At 41.1% G+C, this 22,984-nt stretch overlaps 1 protein-coding gene across 1 annotated transcript in view; it reads right to left on the reverse strand.

The window, feature by feature from the left end:
* Positions 1-22,984, reverse strand: part of NSF (N-ethylmaleimide sensitive factor, vesicle fusing ATPase) — a 149,062-nt gene that overhangs the window by 13,679 nt on the left and 112,399 nt on the right. Inside the window, exons 16-17 of the mRNA XM_023244667.2 lie at positions 17,634-17,700; positions 15,509-15,588 (exon numbers count right to left, since the gene is read on the reverse strand). Coding sequence (XP_023100435.1) covers positions 15,509-15,588; positions 17,634-17,700 — 147 coding nt within the window. The remainder of the gene's footprint in view (positions 1-15,508; positions 15,589-17,633; positions 17,701-22,984) is intronic.

Below are 22,984 nucleotides of genomic sequence, written 5' to 3' on the forward strand. Positions count from 1 at the left end.
CACACACGCCGTCCTTTTGAAGGCAAGCCCAGGGCTGGCAGAAAGCAAAGGAGGAGAGGCAAGTCCCCCCAATGGCCAGGTGGTTTAGTGCGGTAGCAAAAGGTCAGGCTCCATCATTCATAATCGTGTGACTTGGGGTAGACGATTTAACTTGAGTACCTGTCTCCTTCCCAACCATACACGTGGGATACAAATCCTATCTATACCAGCTCGGGTGAAGAATGCTTGGGGAAGGGGGGGTCTTGGCCATTGCGGTCGGAGGAGGCCAGAATGAAAGGAGACACAAGCTTGAATGCATAGGTCTTGAGAGGAACCTGAAAAAGCATTCTCTGCCTAGGATGTCGGGGGCCCCGTCAGGTTAGGATTAGGTCAGGGTCAGGTCTCGTGGGCGAGCAGTGGGGTGCCTGGAAATCCCTGTCCTCCCAACACAGGGCCCTGGCAGCAAATGATGCACAGAGAGTGCATTCTCCCAGAGAGCCAACACTTCCTCTTAGGGGAAGATGAGAGCTCCAATCTTCAGCTTGACTCAGGTGGCAGTGAGGCCCAGTCAGGGCCCAAACGAAAGATCAAACACCCCCTGGAATCGTGGAGTGGGTGAGAGTGAGTGGCCTCGTCAAGAGGCTTCTGAGGGAAAGGTCTGCTCAGGGCAGGGGTGTGAAGGAGCATTCCTGGTAAGCCGTGCTTTAGTCCACCCCTTACCCTAGCTTCATTCTTGGAATGGGAATAATTTCACACATTTTTACTTAGTTTGTATTAGCCAATACAGAGACCTTTAAAAAACATTCTACCTACCACAGTGCTCGTACAACTTTATCGCTGCATTTATTCGCAAGTCTGAATCTTGTTCCTAGACTATCAGCTCCCCGGGGGTAGGAGTCGTGTTTCATTTCTTGTGGTTGTGAGCACAACACGCCTGGCGCACGGAAGATACTCCTATGCGCCCTCCGCCTAGAATGCTCTTCCCATCCACGTGATTCTTTCCCTAATGTCAAGGCATTGCTTGCACACCACCTCTTCCACTGGGCCCACACAACCCCCCATGCTCCGCCATTTAAAACCAGTCTCCCCTTCTTCATCTCCCTTTATCCTGCTCTCTCTTCCACTGTATGGTTTAACATGCTCTATATTTTACTCATTTACTACTGTCTTTACTTGTTTATTGTATTAACTGCTGGTCATCCTTCGGGAGGACAGGAGTTTTGTCTGTTGGGGTTTATTGATATATCCAGGGCCAGCATAGTGCCTTGAACATCCTGCGAAGTGAATAAATTTGTGTTGAACAAATGAACGCTGATCTCATTGTCGGCTTTAAGGGCAGCAGATCACTCCTTCCTTGTTACAGTCTCTCTTCTGGCCCTGGAGAAATGCACGTTATGCCAGTGTTCAACAGGAAAGTTAACTATCTACCATTTCAGAGTCTATATCTTGGAGCCTCACGTGGTGAACGCTAGAACAAGTTTTCAAGAAAATAATCCAGAATGAGCGGCACGTATGCTACATTTACAACGTAAGTAGATGCCATAAGGCTGTCGTCTCTCTCTTTTAATCAAGTGATTGATGAGTAGTTAAGCTATTGATCGGAAAATACGGACTTCTCTAACAGGGAAAAGATGAGATTTATTAGAGGGCATTAATTTAAGATAGTGAATTAAGTATTATGAAGCATCTCCTACAACTCTTGGTTTCCCCCAAAAAAAGAGAAAAAATTGACTACCATTAAAAACAACCAGAGTCTGGACAATAAAAGGAGAGGAATGGGGCCTCTTTGCATATCCTGCATGCATTTCTGATTTCTCATGCTCAAAATGTCTGTAACTTTTTTTTTTGTAGCTAAATGTTTAAGTTGAATACCAAAGGAAGGATGTTTCAAATAAATCATGCTACAACTAGGCTGACGACTACACTTAAACGCTCCATCAGACTGTACCCTGAAGCAAATTCTTAGTCTACTGTCTTTGTAACCATCCTCATGGTGCTGTAAGAAGGACAGAGGACAATCAGGAGGGGAATGAATGATGCAGATTGGATATGAAATGAGAAACTTCACCCCAAATAATTTAAAATAATTACTATAGCAAGAGCAGACCACTTTGTGATATTAAGAATATTTCAGTACCAATATGTGAAAAAGACACCGAATCATCAGATTTCACACTTGGAGTCGCTCTTAAAGATTACCTCGTCTAAAGATTACCTAGTCCTCCCCTGGTTATTTTGTAGAGAAAACTGGGATGAGAGGCAAAGTGACCTGTCTGAAGCTTCTATACCCAGGCAGGGAGCTGAAGCTAGAGTTCAGGCCTCTTTGATATTCCCATTATGCTTTGCTGTGCATTGTTCTCATCTGTATAATTTGTAACTCCTATCAGCAATGGCTGACCTCTTAATTATGAGTTAGGGAGATACATCACCTAGAAATTACGATCTTTGAGCTCTTGGGAGAAAAGTTTAAATTAAGCAAATAGAGCTGTACTGACCATGGCACAGTATTCTTAGTGCCAAAAGGAATAGTTCTGTAGATACTCTCTCTCATTAGAAACTGAACTAAGGGGCACCCAGGTGGCTCAGTTGGTTAAATGACCAACTCTTGATTTTGGCTCAGGTCATTATCTCATAGTCGTGAGATCGAGTCCTGCATCGGGCTCTGCATGAGTGCGGAGCTTGGGATTCTCTGTCTTGCTTCCCTCTCTGCCCCTCCCCTGCCCGCACACACACACTCTCTCAAAATAAATAAATAAACTTTAAAAAAAAAAAATGAGGGCGCCTGGGTGGTGCAGTCGGTTAAGCGTCCGACTTCAGCCAGGTCACGATCTCACGGTCTGTGAGTTCGAGCCCCGCGTCAGGCTCTGGGCTGATGGCTCGGAGCCTGGAGCCTGTTTCCGATTCTGTGTCTCCCTCTCTCTCTGACCCTCCCCCATTCATGCTCTGCCTCTCTCTGTCCCAAAAATAAATGAAAACAAACAAACAAACAAACAAACAAAACTGAACTAAGATGATCACTGATTACTTAGTGAATCCAAACTCTTCAGCCTTGCACCGACAGAAAATTTCCCTCCCTCTCTCAACTTTTAGTTTGATATGCCTTTGATATGCCTGTGACCTCTGTGCTCTCTAATCAGGTCAATTTTCTTCTTCCTTCTCATTTTTTTTTTTAAGGTTTCATTTTTTTGGAGTAACCTCTGCACACAATGTGGGGTTCAAACCCACAACTCCAAGATCAAGAGTTGCACACTGTACCAACTGAGCCAGCCAGGCGCCCCCTTCCTTTTCATTTAATTTCTATCTCTGTGATTTTTATTCTCAGCCTTCCTCTTTATTAAAATTCTTTCCAGAGTTTTCTACCAGTTTGTAATTATCTCTTAGGTCCAAGATATTTTACAGAATGGATCGGTATGCCCAGTAACAGCACCTCACTTATCTGGAGGCCAATCTGCTACGCAATTTCAGCTATCCAGAACACAGACAAGAACCAAGATATAAGCAAAAATACTCTAACTTCTGGGACCAAAACAAAACAAAGTGAGGTTCAAGTGACTCCGTGCTGCCAGTGCCAATTTATCCAGTAGGCACAGTGGGCACAGCAGCCACAGGGCCCATTAAACTTCGAAGCGCCCACAAAAATATTCAGATTTTTTTTTTTTTTTACATCCGAAGAAACAAAAAACTTTCAGGTCAAAGAAAAAAAATTTTTTTTACCATTTTATTTTTAAGTAATCTCTATACCCAATGTGGGGCTCAAACTCACAACCCTAAGCTGAAGAGTCACACGCTCTACCAACTGAGCCAGCCAGGCACCCCAGTAAAATGTTTTCAATACCAACAGTTGGAAAATAAAATACTGAACTTTTTTAATGAAGGAAGGGGCCCAGGTATAGTCACAGGAAAGCTCCTTCAGCTCTTGTGGCCTGGTTACCCCTACTTTATAAAACAACTCATGAGTCCTTGCGGTTGCCTTTTTTTAGTGCACAGCTGACCAGAAGCAGCAAATTAGAAAAGTGGGAACCATCAGAGGCAGGGTGCCTGACATAATTCAATGGGATTTAGAAACAGCTAATAGTAAAACCATTAAGAAACATTAGGAACAAGGAAAAGTACCAAAAAATAAAAACAAAACAAAACAGGGCACACTGGACCCATTTAATGACTACATGGGCAGAGTCTTATACATCCCAATAGTTCTTGCTGTTACTTGTGGTATTACTGACTCATGTGATTATGATTTGTAATGATGATCCTTATTCTTTACCATACTGTTTATTATACTTTGCTTCAGACACCAAACAGGTATGTAACAATTTTTTTTCTCTTAAAAAAAGGCTAAAGTGGGGTACCTGAATGGCTTGGTTGGTTAAGCGTCTGATTCTTGATTTCGGCTCAGGACATGATCTCTCAGTTCGTGGGATCGAGACCCACATCAGGCTCAACACTGACAGTGCGGAGCCTGCTTGGGATTCTCCTTCTCTCTCTCTCTCTCCTAACCACCCTTGCTCACATGCTCTCTCTCTCTCTCTCTCTCAAAACAAATGAATAAACTTTAAAAAAAAGGCTAAAGTATAACAATTGATATTTACAGAAGTTAAGCTTTAGCCATTTGGAAAAAAATAAAGCTTTTCATTTCTTATGAATTCCTATTCCTCTCTCCAGTGAAACTGAATATGCTATATGAAGCCTGAGATAAGTAACTGTACACAAAACATATCCTTAAATTTCCAAGTGTCAGTTAGTGTGTAAATAATAAAAATTTGCTAATTCTTGCATAGACACATCCTTCGCTGTCTCTCCCCATCGCTTCACAGCTGGAATTCCTTAGCAAGGCACAATGGCCCTGATAAATCTCCCTTCTACTCATCTTTCAAGACCAAGATCAAGAACTATTTGTGAAACATTTGCAGATTCTCTCAGGAAAATTGACTGTGCTTTCCTTTATATTCCACTGGAACCCACATAACTTATAAAAATTAACTAGATACATCATGTGTACACATCTTTCTCCCTCACTGGATACTGACATGGACACCAGTCAGCTTCGATTAGAAAAAGAGTACCCCTCCTAGGGGGATGAACTAGAAAGAAGCATGCCCCTACCCTAGGCCCATTCCCCAAAGCCCCAGCACCTTGTATGAGTAACTCTCAGGGTTAAGGCTGCCAGACAAAGCCCCAGGTATGCCCCAAACAAGTATATCTCATGCAGTGCTTGATATCTTTCTGAAATTCAAATTTACCTGGACGTCCTTTATTCTTGTCTACTAAATCCAGCAACCCTACTCAGGGCAGATGCAGCCCCACACCAGGGTGGATGGCTTAGTGAGTACAGTGTGGGCTGAATGTTAACCCTCAATTGTCACTTGACCTTGTACAAAACTGGACAACTGAACAGGTGGCCCTGGATTTGAAACTCTTTGAGGGAAGGTACAGTGTAGTGGCTCACTCATCCTTGTATTTCTATAGGTTGGAACAAATGTTTATGAAATGCACATCCTAGTGAAAGCATACATCCTGTGAAGTAATATTTCAAAACTGGCACGTCGAAAGAAATATTTTTGGATGGAAAAAAAACTTTCCATCTCCCTTCCATGAAACGTAATACAACTGTCACTGTCTATCTTAGTCAACCTTGGTCACATTGGCATTCCTGCATCGTAAGCTCTGACTGGAAGCAAAACACTGAGTGGTATGCCAGGTGGGTGTCCAAGGTCAACTGTGAGAGCCATGAGGCACCCTCACACTTGTCCTCTCAGAGACACAGGTGTCTTATACACCAGACCTTAAACCAGCCTTAAAAGAAAAAAACAAGGTGGGGTGCCTGGGTGGCTCAGTTGGTTAAGTGTCCGACTTCGGCTCAGGTCATGATCTCACGGTTTGTGGGTTAGAACCTCGCGTTGGGCTCTGGGCTGACAGCTCAGAGCCTGGAGCCTGCTTCAGATTCTGTGTCTCCCTCTCTCTCTCTGCCCCTCCCCAGCTTACACTCTGTGTGTCTGTCTCTCTCTCTCTCACAAAAATAAATAATACATTAAAAAAAAAATTTTTTTTAAGAAAAAACAAGGTTAGGGGCGCCTGGGTGGCACAGTCGGTTAAGCGTCCGACTTCAGCCAGGTCACGATCTCGCGGTCCGTGAGTTCGAGCCCCGCATCAGGCTCTGGGCTGATGGCTCAGAGCCTGGAGCCTGTTTCCGATTCTGTGTCTCCCTCTCTCTCTGCCCCTCCCCCGTTCATGCTCTGTCTCTCTCTGTCCCAAAAATAAATAAACGTTGAAAAAAATATATATAAAAAAAAAAGAAAAAACAAGGTTAAAAAAAGCTACATGTAGACAAGCTTAGAGACAAAGGTACATTCATTTAAGTGTTAGTTAAATGGCACATCAGTTGGAAAGATTGGAATTAAAGAGTTTTGACAGTTATATGCTGCTAGTTAAAAATGAAAAAGAGCATACTCATTTTTTTCCTGATTATGAATAAATGCATAGTGTTGAAATTTATAAAGTATAGGAAATAAAGTTGAAAAAAAATCACCTATAATCCTATCATCTAGGATAGAGTGGGTACTTTTAAGATGGAAAAATAATAGAACTTCCTTTGATTGCATTCTTTTAAAAATCACCCTTTTTGCGTATGTTTTAAAATGAACATCATCTTACAGAAGAAGAGATGTATTAAAATATTGGAAGGATGAGCTCAAATGCTATTTTGACTGGTAGGGGTATGCGTTCAGAAAGTTGAGGGGCCACTGAGACAAAGGCAATCACAATAAACAATTTCGGCACACCTCCCCCAGTCCTTTCTCCTTTACGACTGAAAGCACACTCGGAGAGTAACTGAGGATTAAGTGAAAGGTGATTTGACAGTTATGTAGGAAGTTTCTGACCTAAGCCCAGTTAATACAGATAACGGGTCACTAGCTGGGTGGCCAGAATTTTCCATCTGACTGCTGTCACCTGGTGTTTCTCCCTGTCCTCCCTTCCCATTTTTGTTCCTCTTATTCTGGAAACTGCCCCCTTCTTCCACTCGCTCCGAGGCTAAGTAAGGAGGCAGGGGCTACGGGAGCAAGATGGCAGGCAGCTACGGGCCAAGAAAGCCGCTATGCTCTTTCTTGCCAGCATTTCTAGGGCTGGTTTCTTCAGCAGCAGCCACGTGGAGCCCAACTCCTTTGATATGGGTGGGTTGCTTTGTCAGTTTTATGTATTTTTTGTGTGAGGAAAGACAGGGTCAGGGTTTTCTTTGAGGCGAATCGCACACTAACAACTGAGCTGTGCTTTGCGGTTTACAGAGAACTACAATAAACATTTATCATATTTCATTCTCACATCCTCAACCTCAGTATTATTACTGTTCCGATTCTAGAAAAGTGAACACTGAAGCTCAGAAGTGACTGGGTTCTAATTCAAGTCTCTGAATTCTAACTCCTGTGCTCTTATTTACACTGCCAATGCCAGTTCTGTGTGTGGTTAACACCCACCACCTTCAAAATAGCCATTCAGTGAATATTATCATCCACATAGCCTAAATAGGGGAAGGAAGGAAGGAAGGAAGGAAGGAAGGAAGGAAGGAAGGAAGGAAGGCAGGCAGGCAGGCAAGCAAAGCAAAGCAAAGCAAAGCAAAGCAAAGCAAAGCAAAGGTGGGACTGTCTGGGGCCTTTCCTGTGGAAGCACTCTCTCCATTCCCCAGTGTGAGGTATAAGGAGGGCTGTCAAGAGGAAGATGTGGTTATAGACCAAGGAGTGATTTAAAAAGATCAAGACCTCGTTCCATCTATATCCCAATAACTATCAGGAATATTGATGGATTGTTCTGGACCTTTTGTAAGGTTCCCCTTAGTGTCTCTTCTCACCCAACATTGTCATGCCAGGTAGTAGAAAGCCCTAGGAAATCCCCAAAGATCTGTGTGCTTGTTTTAGGGACAAGAAGGTAGGAGAGACTCTATGAAACACTGTTTTGTTCCACCTTGAGTTGGGAGAAAAGGAAGCTTTAGTCACAAGCAACAGGCGACTGCAGGGAAAGAGCCAGTACATGGGCCAGTCCCTGGAGGCTGAGGATAAATGTTAATAGGCAGTGTCCGTGGGGACCTCACAATGGCCAGAAGCCCTAGTCCTCCGTCTACTCCTTCCCAGCTGAGCCCTGACATTCCCGTCTCTATTTCATTCTTCCTTTTATAACAGGGGTCTTTAATTCCCAGACCAGAGCACTTAGGAAGCTTCTAATTCCAGCAAATGGGAGATAGGGAAGTAGGGGGTACTTGTTTTTTCCCCAGTACTGCACATGAGGCAAGTTGTGCCTGGGCACTCCAAGTTGGAACCCTGAACTCACTCTCCATGAAAATCTGCTACAGAAAAATGGCTGCATTCTTTAGTTTTCCTGTCTTACAAGCTACAAAGATTCTGTGGACTATCTAAAGGTACCTCTATTCTTTTTTTTCTTTTTTTTTCTTTTTCCAACCTTTATTTATTTTTGGGACAGAGAGAGACAGAGCATGAACGGGGGAGGGGCAGAGAGAGAGGGAGACACAGAATCGGAAACAGGCTCCAGGCTCTGAGCCATCAGCCCAGAGCCCGACGTGGGGCTCGAACTCGCGGACCACGAGATCGTGACCTGGCTGAAGTCAGACGCTTAACCGACTGCGCCACCCAGGCTCCCCAAGGTACCTCTATTCTTAAAACAAAACAGAACAAAAAAAAACCAGAAGATGTATTTCTAGTTCCATACAATAGTCTTCACAAAATACGAGACCCTCTGAGAACTTTGAAACAGCAACAAAACAGGAACAAACAGTATCTGAGATGTCAACCCTGGAGCCCCAACTAATGGGCATATTCAAAACAAGGACAGACATTCATTCCCTTTTTGAAGATGTTAGGAGAAGACTCTGTAAGTCTATTCTTTACAAATGGCAAGCTCTGTAGACAACAAAACATTCCTACTTTTCAGTAACTCCATGCTTTTTATAACAAAGCATTAATACCTTCTACCTGCGTAGTCCATGGGTTTACAGAGGACTTCACTATACATTACACTGTACATTAGTTGGCCCTCATTGGGGTAAGTAAAGCAGGGAGAATTACCTCCATTGTACAGATGAAGAAATAAACAAAGATATTAAGGGACTAGTTCAAAGTTGACTGAACTAAGACTCCAACTTAGGTTTTCTGACTCCAACACAAAGAGGAAGTTCTGCAGAGGGGGTCGTCATAACAAGGTTCACGGCACCGTGGAATACTATGGTACTAAAAATCAACACTTTCCTAACACCGATGTCATGTCACAATAATATATTTAAGGCGATGGGGCTAGACCTGAAGACATTCTGGCAGTGAGAGGCTATTGTCTCGACACCATTAGCAGTGTCCTGCTGATTAAACTTTAGATACTTAATTTTGAGTTGGCTGAAAATACTGTATATGTTTTATAATTTTTGTATTCATTAATACCTATCATAGATGTGCTCTACCAAAAACCAAAACAAAATCCCGATTTTGAGAAACATGTATTTTAATGTGTCTGTTTTAATTTATTTATTAACTTGATTTATTTTTAAGTAGGTTCCACACCCAACGTGGGGCTTGAACTCATGACCCTGAGATCAAGACTCGTATGCTCTATGCTCTACCGACTGAGCCAGCCAGGCGCCCCTGAAAACATGGTTTTATTCAGCAGATATCTGTAGCAACGCTTTATGAAAGGGCTCACCAAATGTCTTTCACTGTAATTTATGTACTTAAAATCATTCTACATATATATGTACTATGTGCATATTAGATTTAAGCAAAGTATAGGCAATTTTATAAAATACAGTAGCCATTTAATATCACTGACTTAATAAATGGAAAAATTGGGCCACTAAGTTGTCCACCATCATACAGCTTTTCTTCAACAAAGAAGTCCAAAGCACGAATCACCACATCGGTGATTACAATGATGTGTCTGGCAAAATGACTACACCTCTTTCCTAAAGTGGTTATACATCTTACTGAGTCATATTGTAGTCATTAGCCAGAGTTAATTTTGAACAGATAGATGGGGAGATACTCATGTTGGGGCCTGCACGATTTGGAGTCTCTTCCATTATCTGCTTATTTTGCTGAAGAAACCCAAAGCCTGAAGAGTTGCTTAATGTTACCAAGACTTCCTAATACCATCTCTGAAGCAAGACCGCGCTCAGATGTCGTGTAAGGATTACACGAAAGGCAATCTTGTCTAGAGACCGGTGACGTCAAAACGAAATCCACGGGACACACAAATAACGCCCGCTCGAGTTCCCACCAGCAGCTCTCGGCAGTTTCTTACTGGTTTACACGTGATGCCTGTCCCAGGCCTGTCCCTAAATCCTCCTTCTTTCGTATTCGGTAACATCCCCAGGTGCCAGAGCAGCGAGGGAGTTATTTTTACCCTCAACGACTTTGTATTTTAACTGAAACTCTAATAACAACCATGAGGTCTGAATTCTACTTCAGTAATATTGCTATGAATTTGGAGTGATCTTCTCTTACAGGAGTTCACCGCTGCCAAAGAGTTTTCCAACCGGTATGCCGCACATAGGTTAAGGGTGGACTCAGATGTCAATTCTCGTCAGCCCTGGGAAAGGCTGGGTGGCCCTTGGGGTGGCTGCGTCCACTGACCCACGGGCCTCCTCAGATGTGACCGTTTTCTCTATGCCGCTACATGAGAAAGGTTGGGAAGCACCGGAACTCAAAAAGGTATGGTTCTCCACAGATCACAAGGCCATTCTGGTAGACACAGATGCCGTCTTCCAAACTGATTCCCCCCAAGTGTCAAGTAAACTGAGCACTGAAGCAGTCAGGTTAATGGGCTTAACTACTCCCGCACTTGAGGAAACTGGGAAGTCCTGTCATTTTACAGCTTGAGGAGTTCCTCTGCGGGCACTTGATTTTGTCTCTCGAAAGGAAAAAAAGGTGCCAGAAGAGATCTGTGAGGAAAATAATAAAGCCGTCGGTGCTGCAGGTTGCGGGGAGATTTACCTGGCCTTACGGCTTTGCTACTGCTTCTTCCTCGACATTAAGACTAAGGCTTTTCATCCTCCTGATCTTGAAAAGCACATTCCCCTCAACTTCCATAAATCCGCAGAACCTGAAAAGAGCCCCAGTGTCACCGAGTAAAAGAGCCGGCTTTAGGAATCTCACTGGAAGGAGGGGTGTCTTCAAGCCTCTCACTGCTAAGCCGGACATTTCCTAACACTGGACAAATTGTACATCCAGCTCAGGGAGGGTGAACTGCAGTGGTCTTTTACCCTCCGAGCCAATTGTTAGCTTTTCACGGGAATCAGCAGGGAAGCACATGTGAAGCCTCTGTGGTGCCGGTGAGCGCCCCCGTGCCTTGTGTGACTCTGCATGTAGATGAAGCAGGCCGGGGGCTTTCTGAGCCGCGGCCGCTGAGTTCTCAGAGCAGCGCTTTTCTCCGGCGTGGCTCCCTGCTGGGACAGCCCTTTTCAGTCCTCTACCCCCCCTCGATCTCTTCTCCTGCACAACACAGGGAAACTTGATTGAAATAAAGACCTAGGGAACATGTTTTATTTTCTCCTGTTCAATCCATTTTAGAAAAGCTTTTAATTGGTTTTAAAAAGATGCTAAACAAAATGTGATGATGTTTTTCAGTCTTCATGAACTACAGATACCACTTTTTATACTTTCAAAGGGCTAATAAATCAATCATGAAATTAACTCTCCAGCTAAATTTAAAGCAAACCCACTGAATACCGGGTTCATTAAAAATCTATGCATTTACTTAGAAAAATTTAAAATTCAAAGAAAATTATCCTGGTAACTGAAATCTGACTTGAATTTTTAGTCCTACACTGAAAATCCAAGACCAAAGCAATCACAAAGGGGAAAAAAGAAGGCTTGTGAACCAGTTTTAATAAGCCAATTTACAACGAGGAGGGGTGTGGGGGGAGGGGAGGAGGAGAAAAGAGAATATCTTGATACATAACAACATAGTGCCCCTGAAGGGATTCTTTTATTTGAGCATGTGCACACATGCACACATAATTTTTCTACGTGAAAGCTGGAATCACAACAAATGCGATATTAAGAATTCTGTGGCTGATATGATTACTATATTGTATACGTGTACAGTTCCTCTTTTTAAAGAAAAATGCCTTCAACTTTTCTGTTTTGACAATGATACAAATAACTAAGAGTTTTCTACCACCCTAGGTGGCTCTGCGACCCTCGGATTCATGAGCTTTTAATATTTAATTGAAAACACCTGAAAAACCTACATGGCTGATGGTCCGGTGGAGCGAATGCTTCCACTGTAGAAAGACGAATCTTCTCGACACCGGATCACAGCCTGAAATTTTTCCCTGAATTCTCCTGAGAGAATATAAACTGACTTAAAAAGCAAGGTGGTGCAGAGACAGCATATTTTCATTTTGTCAAATGTATGCCAACTAGAAATACTGGACACAGTATAACTTCTTCTGCCACTGGTTCACGTAAGCAGCAGGCCACCATCTATCAGGCCGGGTCAGAGTCACCCAATCCTGATTCAGGATGGGCTGGTATTCCTTAAAAGAGAATCCCTGCCATTTCCAATCACTAAGGCGACCAGATCTATCTTTGACTTCTTACATATTCCTATACCCTTCCTTTGCGGCCCTTAGATAAATTAGTTCTACATCCCTTTTGAATGATCCAATCCCTGTTTCTAAGACTTCTCCCAAGCCGGACCATGTACTTTGGATGCTCACTTCTTGCTTCTAGCTCCCCCATAACCCTCCTTTCATCAATTAGGTAGCTTCAGCAACCGCTTTTTTTTAAGTGCCTCTTTTATTGAAATGGAAGTCACATAACACACAAGTCGCTGAGGTAAAGTGTACAATTCGATGGTTTTTAGGGTTTTTTGCGGATATGTGCAACCATCACCATGATCAATTTTAGAACATGTGAAACACCCCGAGAAACCCCATGCCCGTTAGCAGTCACCTCTCATTCTCCCTATCCACCCCTCTCAGTCCTAGGCAACCATGAGTCTGTTTTCTGACTCTACAGATTTGCCAATCCTGGACATGTCATACAGATGGCGTCAAACAATATGTGGTCTTTTGTGACTGGCTTCTTTCGGTTAGCATGTTTTCAAGGGTCATCCATGTGACAGCACGTGTCAGGACGTCATTCCTTTTTATTGCTGAATGATACTCCACTGTATCCATATACCATATAGCACATTTTATCTGTGAACATCTAGGTTGTGTCCGCTTTTTGGCTATTATGGATAACGTTGCTATGAGCGTATCTACAAGCTTTCGTGTGGACATAATATTTTCACTTCTTTGGGGTGCATACCTAAATTGTTGCGTCGTAGGGTATCTCTCACCTTTTGAGGAACTAGACCCGAAGGCTGCACCATTTTTATACTCCTATCAGCAGTGTATAAGGGTTCCCATTTCTCCAAATGCACAGCAACACTTGTTACTATCTGACTTTCTGGCTGTAGCCATCCTGGTAGGTATGAAGTGGTATCTCACTAAGGCTCTGATTTTCATTTCCCTGATGGCTAAGGATGCGGAGTATCTTTTCATGTGCTTATTGGTCATTTGAAATTTATTTATTTTTGAATGTTTTCACTTTAATCGTACCTTGACAAATATAAATTACAGTACAAAATAAAATACTTAAGCCCACCAAAATGAGGAGACACGCAAAAAGTACCTTTAGAAGTAAGTTATCTAGGGGCACATGGGTGGCTCAGTCAGTTGAGCATCCGACTCTTTTTTTTTTTTTTTTGTTCAGGTCATGACCTCACAGTTCATGAGTTCAAATCCTGCGTTGGACTCTGCACTGACAGTGTGGAGTCTGCTTGGGATTCTCTCTGTCCCTCCTTCGCTCTCTTTCTCTCTCTCAGAAAAAGTAAATAAACTTTAAAAAAAGTTAAAAAGAAAAGAAGTTATCTATGTTTTTTGTTGAATAAGTTATTCATGAAGTACATCTGTATAAACCTGTACCAGATGTTAAGATTTAAAAACATTAGATAATGTTCCTTTCCTCAAGAATTTTACAATTATTTTTATAAAATGGAAAGTGATTACTAAGTCTTTAAAGGGTTGTCTTTTTTTTTAATATGTCCTATTTTATTTCTACTGGTATCTATTTTGGATTACAAATAATAATTTGTATTCTCAACTAAGGTATGTCTCTCTTTTTAAATGAATGTGTTTAACAGTGTAAAGGACAAGCAGTTTAAAAAATACCATTAAAAAATTATTCTTCCTTCTCCTAAAAACTGAATAAAATACACATTTAAATGCCTGGAAAGTCTCCCAATTTGGTAATTTTTAAATGCTATTTCATAAGAAAGGATTCTTTTTGTAGGTGATATACATGGTGATTCGGGGGTATATCCTTTGTCAGCAACTTTAGCTGTGTCTATTTACATACTTATTGAAGGAATCAGAAAAGGGAAAAATATACTCACTTCTCTAACTTTACTATGAGCTAAAACTGCAATTACTGGGAATGATAGTTGATGGAAAAATGATTACAAAATCCTTACAGTCCATGTACGCAGTAAATTTTCAAGGTTGTTGTACCTTCTGTTTCTTTTAACTATTCTAGAAGTACAAAAAAACAAAAAATCTTAGAAAATCAAGACGAGTCAATCACTTAGTTCTGACACACACACACACACACACACACACACACACACACACACTTTTAACTGTTAAATTAAAAAGTAGATTCACCAACATTAAATATTTTCCACGTAACTTAGTTAGAATCTCTAACTTCAAATACCAGATTCCCATACAGACATTAAGATGTTTCTCAACTTACTGCTTAACCCCTTTGTATCTGCTTTTGTCTGGCATTTCTTCAAGGTCACAGTATATAAAATCAGTCAAGAGAATTTGGGTCTTGTGTCATAGCCAAACATGCTCTGGAAGCCTCTACATAATTAACATATTTCACCAACCCTTGTAGATTAGTTTTAAATGTGTTAAGTTATCAAAATCACCAGTCTCCAATAGCAGCATCAGTAAAAATGCAACCACATGAACAAAGATCCTGGCTACAAACTCCCTACTCAAAAGTGCCACATGACACAAGAGAAACAATTCAAGCTTAACTGTAAAAATTTTTAAAAAGAAAAGAAGAAGAAAATCTGCCTACGGGAAATGAATTTTCCCAAATACAAATTCTTAGGAAAACCTAGGAAATGATAAATGAGACAAATGGAAACATGCATTTAATCCCTCCTACACGAATATCATAGTCTTTCAAGGGAGAGGGAGGCAGGGAGGGATGTGTAATATGGGGGGGAATTTATAGAACAACAAGAACAGAACACCAATCGAAACTAGGATTTTGAGATCTTCAGAAAAGGACACTTCTCTGTTAAGAAAATCATTTACCTTCAAATCGAAGGCCAAACCAGAGGATTTTGCAAAAGCCCCTCAACAACAGAATTTTATATGTTTATGGTCGCTTGCTTATTTGCCAGCTCATTCGCACCATTATGTGCGGTTTACTGGAAAAACTCTGTGAAAGGTTCCTTGTATTATTTTTACCTGAGGAGGTGCCTTTTTCAGTAACACGAGAAGAGCCTGTAATACCAGATTAGAAAATCGAGGGCCAATGGGCACATAATCTGGAAGAGAAATATTGCTCTGTTTTAGGGATTCGATACGTATATGCACATATTCCAAACATTCAGATTTTTCTGCATCGAGAATAAACACAGCCCCAAGTGACTGTCAGGCAACTAATGATAATTAGAAAAAAATATCTCCAATAACTTAAATGCTTAAAACATTATGTAAGAACTCTCACCCATACATTTTTTTTAAAAAGCTTCTAAATATCCATTTTGAGTTCAGGTAGACATTTTTTCTTTTTTTTAAATATTCAGAGACATTCTTTTTAAGGGAGAAGAAAAAAACTCAGATATATTTACTAAGCATTTCCAGAAAATGACCACAAACCACATTAGTATAGTAAGCTTGCAGCAACAAAACATACCAGAAAATGGGTAGTGGGGGGCGGGGGGGGGGGGGGGGGGAGATGGCAAATAATAACGTAAGTAAGATACTTCAAAATGACTGAAATGATGATAGAGCCACTAAGACTGGTCCTCAGATGGGGAAGAACAGAGAACTTTCTACAACTTTCTGTTAAACTTCTACTAATCCTTCAAGATTCAGCATGAATGCTACCTCCTCAGCTTTCTCTGTATTGTGCTTAGAACGACCTTCAGGCATTAGCCCTCTGAAGTCAAAAGTGATCTTTCCCTTTTCTGAATATCCAGAACATATGGCACATTCTACTTTGCATTCGTTTTTCCCAATATATGTTATAGCGACAGCATCTTATTTTTTGAGACCCTACTAATTTTAGCCCAGTAGTAAGGGCTCAGCTTACTTGTCGAATAAATGAACAAACAAGTACAGATAATAACTATTCATACAAGTGAAAATATACTCAGAGGGCACACATTCCTGACATAGTAGTGTTGCTATGACCACACATCTCAATTGTGTTTAGATAAAGGAATTTACACAGAGCTATGAGTTTGTGCTTAAAAGCTTTTAAAGAAATAATCCTATAAACTGGGCCGAAATGTATCAAAAATAGCAGACCAAAACCCCAGGGTCACTAAATAAAACTACCAAATTAAGAAGACCTCAGATACACCTTTATATATAAAGGTATGTCTTTGCTTTATAACAAACATTGCCTTAAGAAACGAGAAAATAAATAACAGAGGGCTAAAGCAAGTCTGAAAATCATGAGGAAAATTTGGTAAGTACAGTTTCGCTGGAATCATTTTGGATAGCTTCAGAAGGGATTACTCAGGTGTTGGGTAGTACCTTAAGAAGTTTATGAAGTCACCATGTGGGTTCCATTTCAGTACAGTTATCACAGCATCCTGAGTGACTATTATAATGCACTTATTCCAGATTTATCTAATTTTTGCAATGATATAAAATGTAAGTAACAACACTTTTCTGGCATTTACTGGGGGATTACTACACCTTATGAACTGTGTGCAGGGACTGTCTTATTCATTTCTGTAGCCTGTAGGAGTGCATTTAAGCAAAGGAGATGTTTACTCAATATTTTTAAGAATTACCATCGAACACTTTTAACTTTCAGAATGTTTTCAACATATTTATCCTATTTTTGTCTTCACGATTACTCCATGGGATGAGTGAGGAAGGAAACACTGTCTCTGTTTTATAAGAACAGACACTGAGGTACAAGGCACTCGCAGCTTATCCCCAAGTGTTATTTCACTCCATTCATATGCCCCTCCTCCCCTACTTAGTTCTGTCAAAGTTCCTAAGTGGAAACTCTGGGGTACGGATGGGCAACTCAGAGGTACAAAACAGCAAATATATCACGCAATGGAAATTACTAACCGCTTATTATGGGCAGGGAACTCTGTGGAAGAAACAAAATAATATGAGGTATGGGCCCTTATGGGAAAACAGTTGATAATGGAGTTATGGTCATAAGGCATATTTAACATGAAAACCATCACTGACTTCGCATATAAGAACATAGTTCTTTGTAAGACAAAAGTAATTCTATTGCTCTATAGTTTACAGATACCCATTATTTTTCTCTTGTAATTTGCGAGACATTAGTGTAATGTGGCAAAGATAGTATAATGGCAAAAGTTATGTGACTCACCAAGCAGTCTCTCAATGTCATCTACAACCACACAACTAAGCTGGGATTTGTATGCATCATCAAAGATCTGGAAGAAAGCAAAACCATTTATTATCTCGCTGCTCTCCATAATTATGACAATATCCACAAAGATAAAATTTACTTAATTCTTGAGCAATGCCTAAACAAAGCACAGTATAACACCAATATTTCAGACTCTACTACATTAGAATTTAACAGACAATAGGATTTTAAAACTAAGAGTTCCTGCCATTTAAAAATGAGGAAATTGAGGCCCAAAGCAGTTAAATGACTTGCTCAAGATGACACAACTGGATCACAGCTGAGCAAGAAGTAGGGTGATGCTATTTTCAGCCCCACGAGCTGGATGTGTCACACACAGGCATGCTGAGGAATGCTGGTCATTAATCAACTGGCAAATCTCATCAAATTATCACAATGGTCTCTCCTATGTCAGGAGCGTGACTTCAGTGTTGTGACTCAAGAGCTAGATGGAGCCACAAGGGATGCACAGAATAAAACTAGATGCCATTTTATTATCTATAAGAGTTGTGGCCCTGGCTAAGCAAGAATAACACTGAAAGAATCCTGTTCACTCAAATCAGACCATGGTCTGATGGTTAAAATGTTTACAGAAGAGTTAAAGTTGGTTATAAAGGATCAGATAGATGTATCTTTAGAACCAGACAAAAGATAACAGTACATTGTCTTAAGGCAGCGAAAGAAATGCAAATTAAAGCAAGCAGTAAAGGAAATCGTTATATCCTCACAAGGATGTAGCAATTTCAAGCCAGACAGAAGATTTAATTTACGTAAAGTTGAATGTAAGTGCCCAAGGCCTTGAGACCAGGCTTTTCATAAATGTGGGTGTTCCTATTCTAGCGACTATAACTGGGGTTCAGGGCATCTCACAGATGTCATCTGTAAGAAGTAATTCCTGCATCCCAGCCCGGTCTTTCTGGTTGATAAATAACCTCAATGCACCAAGATGGTAGCCACCCCTCCACCCATCTTGCTTGGGGTAGCATAATATTCCTTAATGGTTATCTTTTAACCATAGATAATTAAGTATTAGGTACAGAAATAAAGTAAATCAAAGCCTTCCATATTAATATTTTTCATATCAAATTTAAAGACAACTTGTGTATACTTGGTCTCTAAAGTAACAGTTAAGAAAATTTACCGTATGAAGATTAGATTAGCCTTGCTAGTTCAATTTAAAATACACAATTGGATAGGGGCGCGTGGGTGGCTCAGTCGGTTAAGCGTCCGACTTCAGCTCAGGTCACGATCTCACAGTCCGTGAGTTTGAGCCCCGCGTCGGGCTCTGGGCTGATGGCTCACAGCCTGGAGCCTGTTTCCGATTCTGTGTCTCCCTCTCTCTCTGTCCCTCCCCCATTCATGCTCTGTCTCTGTCTCAAAAATAAATAAACGTTAAAAAAAATTAAAAAAAAAAAACTTTAAAATACACAATTGGATAATTCATTTTTATAAACTTTTACATTGGAAGGTAAGAGATAAATAGCCTTTCATATAGTAAAGATAATCTAAGGCTCACCATACTTTTATTATTAGTTGTATTTTAACTTATCATTAAGTAAATATAATTACCTTGAAAATGTTTTGTTAGACAAACAACTGAAGTACTTCAAAGAGAAAACAAAATACTTTAAATGGGTAAATATAATTTAAAATATTAAAAGAAATTTAATTAAGTTGTAAAAGTCCCCTTTAAAGGAACTGCTAAATGTCACTAGACTTACAAATAGAATAAGAGATGTAACTGAACTTTTTTTAAAGTTCGTTTTCAGGAAGCCTTGGTGGCTCAGTCAGGTAAGCGTCTGACTTCAACTCAGGTCATGATCTCATGGTTCGTGGGCTCAAGCCCCGTGTCGGGCTCTGTGCTGACAGCTCAGAGCCTGGAGCCTGCTTCAGATTCTGTGTCTCCCTCTCTCTCTCTCTGCCCCTCCCCCACTTGTGCTCTCTCTCTGTCTCTCAAAAATAAATAAACGTTAAAAAAAAAAAGTTTGTTTTGTGTTGAAAAACTAGGTTTTAAATTACAAAATTTTAGTATGCTGACTTTTCATTTTTTTAAAGTTAGCTTTGTTTGTTTACTTAATAGAGAGCGTGAGCAGGAGAGGGGCAAAGAGAAAGAGAGAGAGAGAGAGAGAGAGAGAGAGAGAATCCCAAACAGGCTCTGTGCTGCCAGCGCAGAGCCCAATGCGGGGCTAGAACTCACAAACTGTGAGATCATGACCTGAGCCAAAATCAAGAGTTGGACGCTCAACCAGTCGACTAAGCCACCCAGGCACCCTGACTTTTCATTCTTTAAGCCTCAAATTAGCTCTACACGGTCCTTTTATGCTCAAAAGTCACCCTCAAAGATGTAAAACAAAAACCCTGGCAAAGTGGACAATCTAGATAGTAGGTTCCTCCCAACATGCTATCTGTTCTTTAAGGTAGGAACTGTCTTCCTCAGTATTAGGTTTGCAATGTCTGACATGTCACAGGTGCTTAATAAAGGTTTCCTGCTTGCGTGTGTGAAAGAACACCTCTGTTGCTTGCTTTCCTTTCCACCGTCCCCTTAACCCCTTGCTCACTCTCCCACATGTGTTAAATCCCATTTTAAAATCCCATTTACTCTTGCCTCCTCAGCTATGTATCTCCCCGCTGGATTGTGAGGTGGATAAAAACTTTATTCGTGTTGTCTTTAGGATCTGGCACAGAATAGTATTTATACTTGCCCAGTGGATTTGGTGGTTCAAACGACACAAGTTCTAATTCCATCTTGCCATAAATCACTTGTCTCTGTTCCGTTTTGGTACAGCATTTTGTATATTGTATACATATTAAGGGTCCATTGTATTCTTCCTTGTATTATACTAGACTATAAGCCCTTTGAAGGCAAGTGGTGTCTTAATTATCTCTGTATCCTCACATTACTTAATAGAATGCCTTACCAGAAAGTAATCAATAAATATTTTCTGTAAGAGTAAATTTGCATTTTAAATTCAAGCAGAAATATCAACAAGTAGTTGGAGATGTACGATTGAAGTCAGGGTATGGGGCTCACCTTCAGGGCAGTCAGTGATTGCTGAAACCACGAGAGGGGATGATATCTTCAAGGAGAAATGGTAGAGGTAAAAGAACAATGGGTCAAGTGCCAAATCTTAGAGCGTTGGTCTATTCATTCATTCAACAAATAATTTTGAATTCCTATTATGTGTCAAGCATTAATGAAGGCAATGGAGAGAGTAACGAAAAAGACATATACAATCCCACCTCCGCAAAAACTGGAGTGGGGGAGCAGGTCCACGTAACCATAATGAAGCATGACGCTACTATGCTGGAGGAAATACAAGATGAGATGGTGCTGTATAGCGAAAGAGCTGGGGTAGTCACTGGGGAGACCCACACACGAGCTGGCATGTGGTCGGGCTGTAGTTCTCCACCCCCTCTCACGTCAGGGATGGCTATGGGGCTTGTGTCAGTTAATGAAATGTGACTGGAAATATAGATCACTTTCCGAAAGGAGCTTTAAGAGCTACTGCACGATTCACCATGTTCCCTTTATCTGGCCTCGGCTATCATGCCATCACATGTGAGATGGAGCCTCTGTTACATGTTAGTTTGAGTCTCTGAGAAACTTCAATGAGCAGAGCTCCCCCTCTGAGCCATGATGGACATGCAGTGTGAATAAGAATTAAACCGTGTTATGTTAAGCCACTGAGATTTGAGGGTTGCTCAGTACTGCAGCATAGCTTAGCCTATCCTCACTGACACCGAGGATTATGGAATCAACGATGGTGTCCTAAGTTTAGGAAGTGACATTTAAGCTGAGACCTGAAGGATACACAACCAGTGGAAAACGGAGAAGAAACTGTTCCGAGAGGAGCATACTGAATATTAGGAGGCTCAGAGTGAGAAAATTCAGAAGCACTGCAGGAACTGACATATAGTCAGTAAGAATTAAAATAAAGAGATGTTGGTGTGGTATGTGTGGGAAATGGTTGGTGAGAGTTGAAACAGAAGAGGTGACGAAAGAGCCTGGACGTGAAGTGTCTTACATCTCGTACGAGTTGAAGTTTTACTGTAAGGAAATGAAAAGCCACTAAAGGATTTTAAATAATGGACTCACATGTCAGGTTTATGATTAAGAAACATTTTTCTGCCTGATGTAGAGAAAACATCAGAAGGGAGTAATCATTGTTTAATACTGTAGAATTCCAGGTGAAAGATAATGGTGGTCTGGAAGCGGGAGGGGGGGTGTTCTATAAGTGGATGGACTCTAGAGATGTTTAGGAGGCAGAACTGAAAAGACTTGGGGATGAACGGGTGTGGTAATGAGGAGGAAACTAGAGTCAAGGGTTCTTTCTGGTTCGGCCACTAAAATAGAGAACAGAGGAGGAGGTCGTCTGGGGATGGGTCATGATGAGTACATGTAAAGAGCAGGGAAAGAGAAGCCCCTCACCTCTCCTTGCCCCGCCCCTCAAAGGGAAGGAAAATAGGACATTTATTCCAGCCTCCTGACACATAATGATGGACCCTTTTAGGTTTGAGTTGGTGAATTCAAGATAGTAGAGAAGTTTAGAAGCGGTTCCTTAGTGGCTCTTTGCTATTTTTTTGAAGACCGGACCCAATATAGCAGCCAGTGTGGTATCCTATAAACTTTAGTGATTTCAAGGAGTCCCTGAAAATAATGCTTGCTCTTCAAATCACTGTTCAGAATTCCACAAAGGCTCTGATGCCATCATGGAACTCTGTCTGTCAGGCTGCAGTATTGTGGGTTAGAGCCACAGGGCCCGGGGACATGGTGGACTGGCTATTTGCAGTACTAGCTTTTTCCTGAATCAGTCCGTCTCCCTTCTCAAGAACAGTGGAGAGCTTACACTGCTACAGAAATCTTACTCGGGACATTGCTGGGGTCAAAACTGATGATAAATTGGTACGCTGTCTCACCAATTTACCTCAGATACTGTGTTCATGAAGCATTACAAATCTCTTCATAGTTGACTGCATGATTTACCTGTAAGATTTTAGAAGAAAAGTACCTACGGCAGTCATTTAATGTAGTTGTTTTTTTTGTTTTTTGTTTTTTTTTTGTTTTTACAGACAGCTCTTAATGTACTAATTACTATCATGAGGAGAGGAGCACTCACAGCTAACTCTCTTAACAACCTACTAACCATGACAAAGGCTGTGCGATTCCAGTTGTAACTTGACCAGTTTCAGTTGACAGGTCAACTGAAACTCCTTTGGGTAGCAACTCTGCTCTAATTTAAATACACACACCCCTTTCACTTCTTACACACGTAATTCTTTACTAGTGTAATGGAAGGTCACCACCCTTC

Source organism: Felis catus, chromosome E1 (assembly GCF_018350175.1).
Source record: "Felis catus isolate Fca126 chromosome E1, F.catus_Fca126_mat1.0, whole genome shotgun sequence".
In the NCBI taxonomy this organism is placed as follows: Eukaryota; Metazoa; Chordata; class Mammalia; order Carnivora; family Felidae; genus Felis; species Felis catus.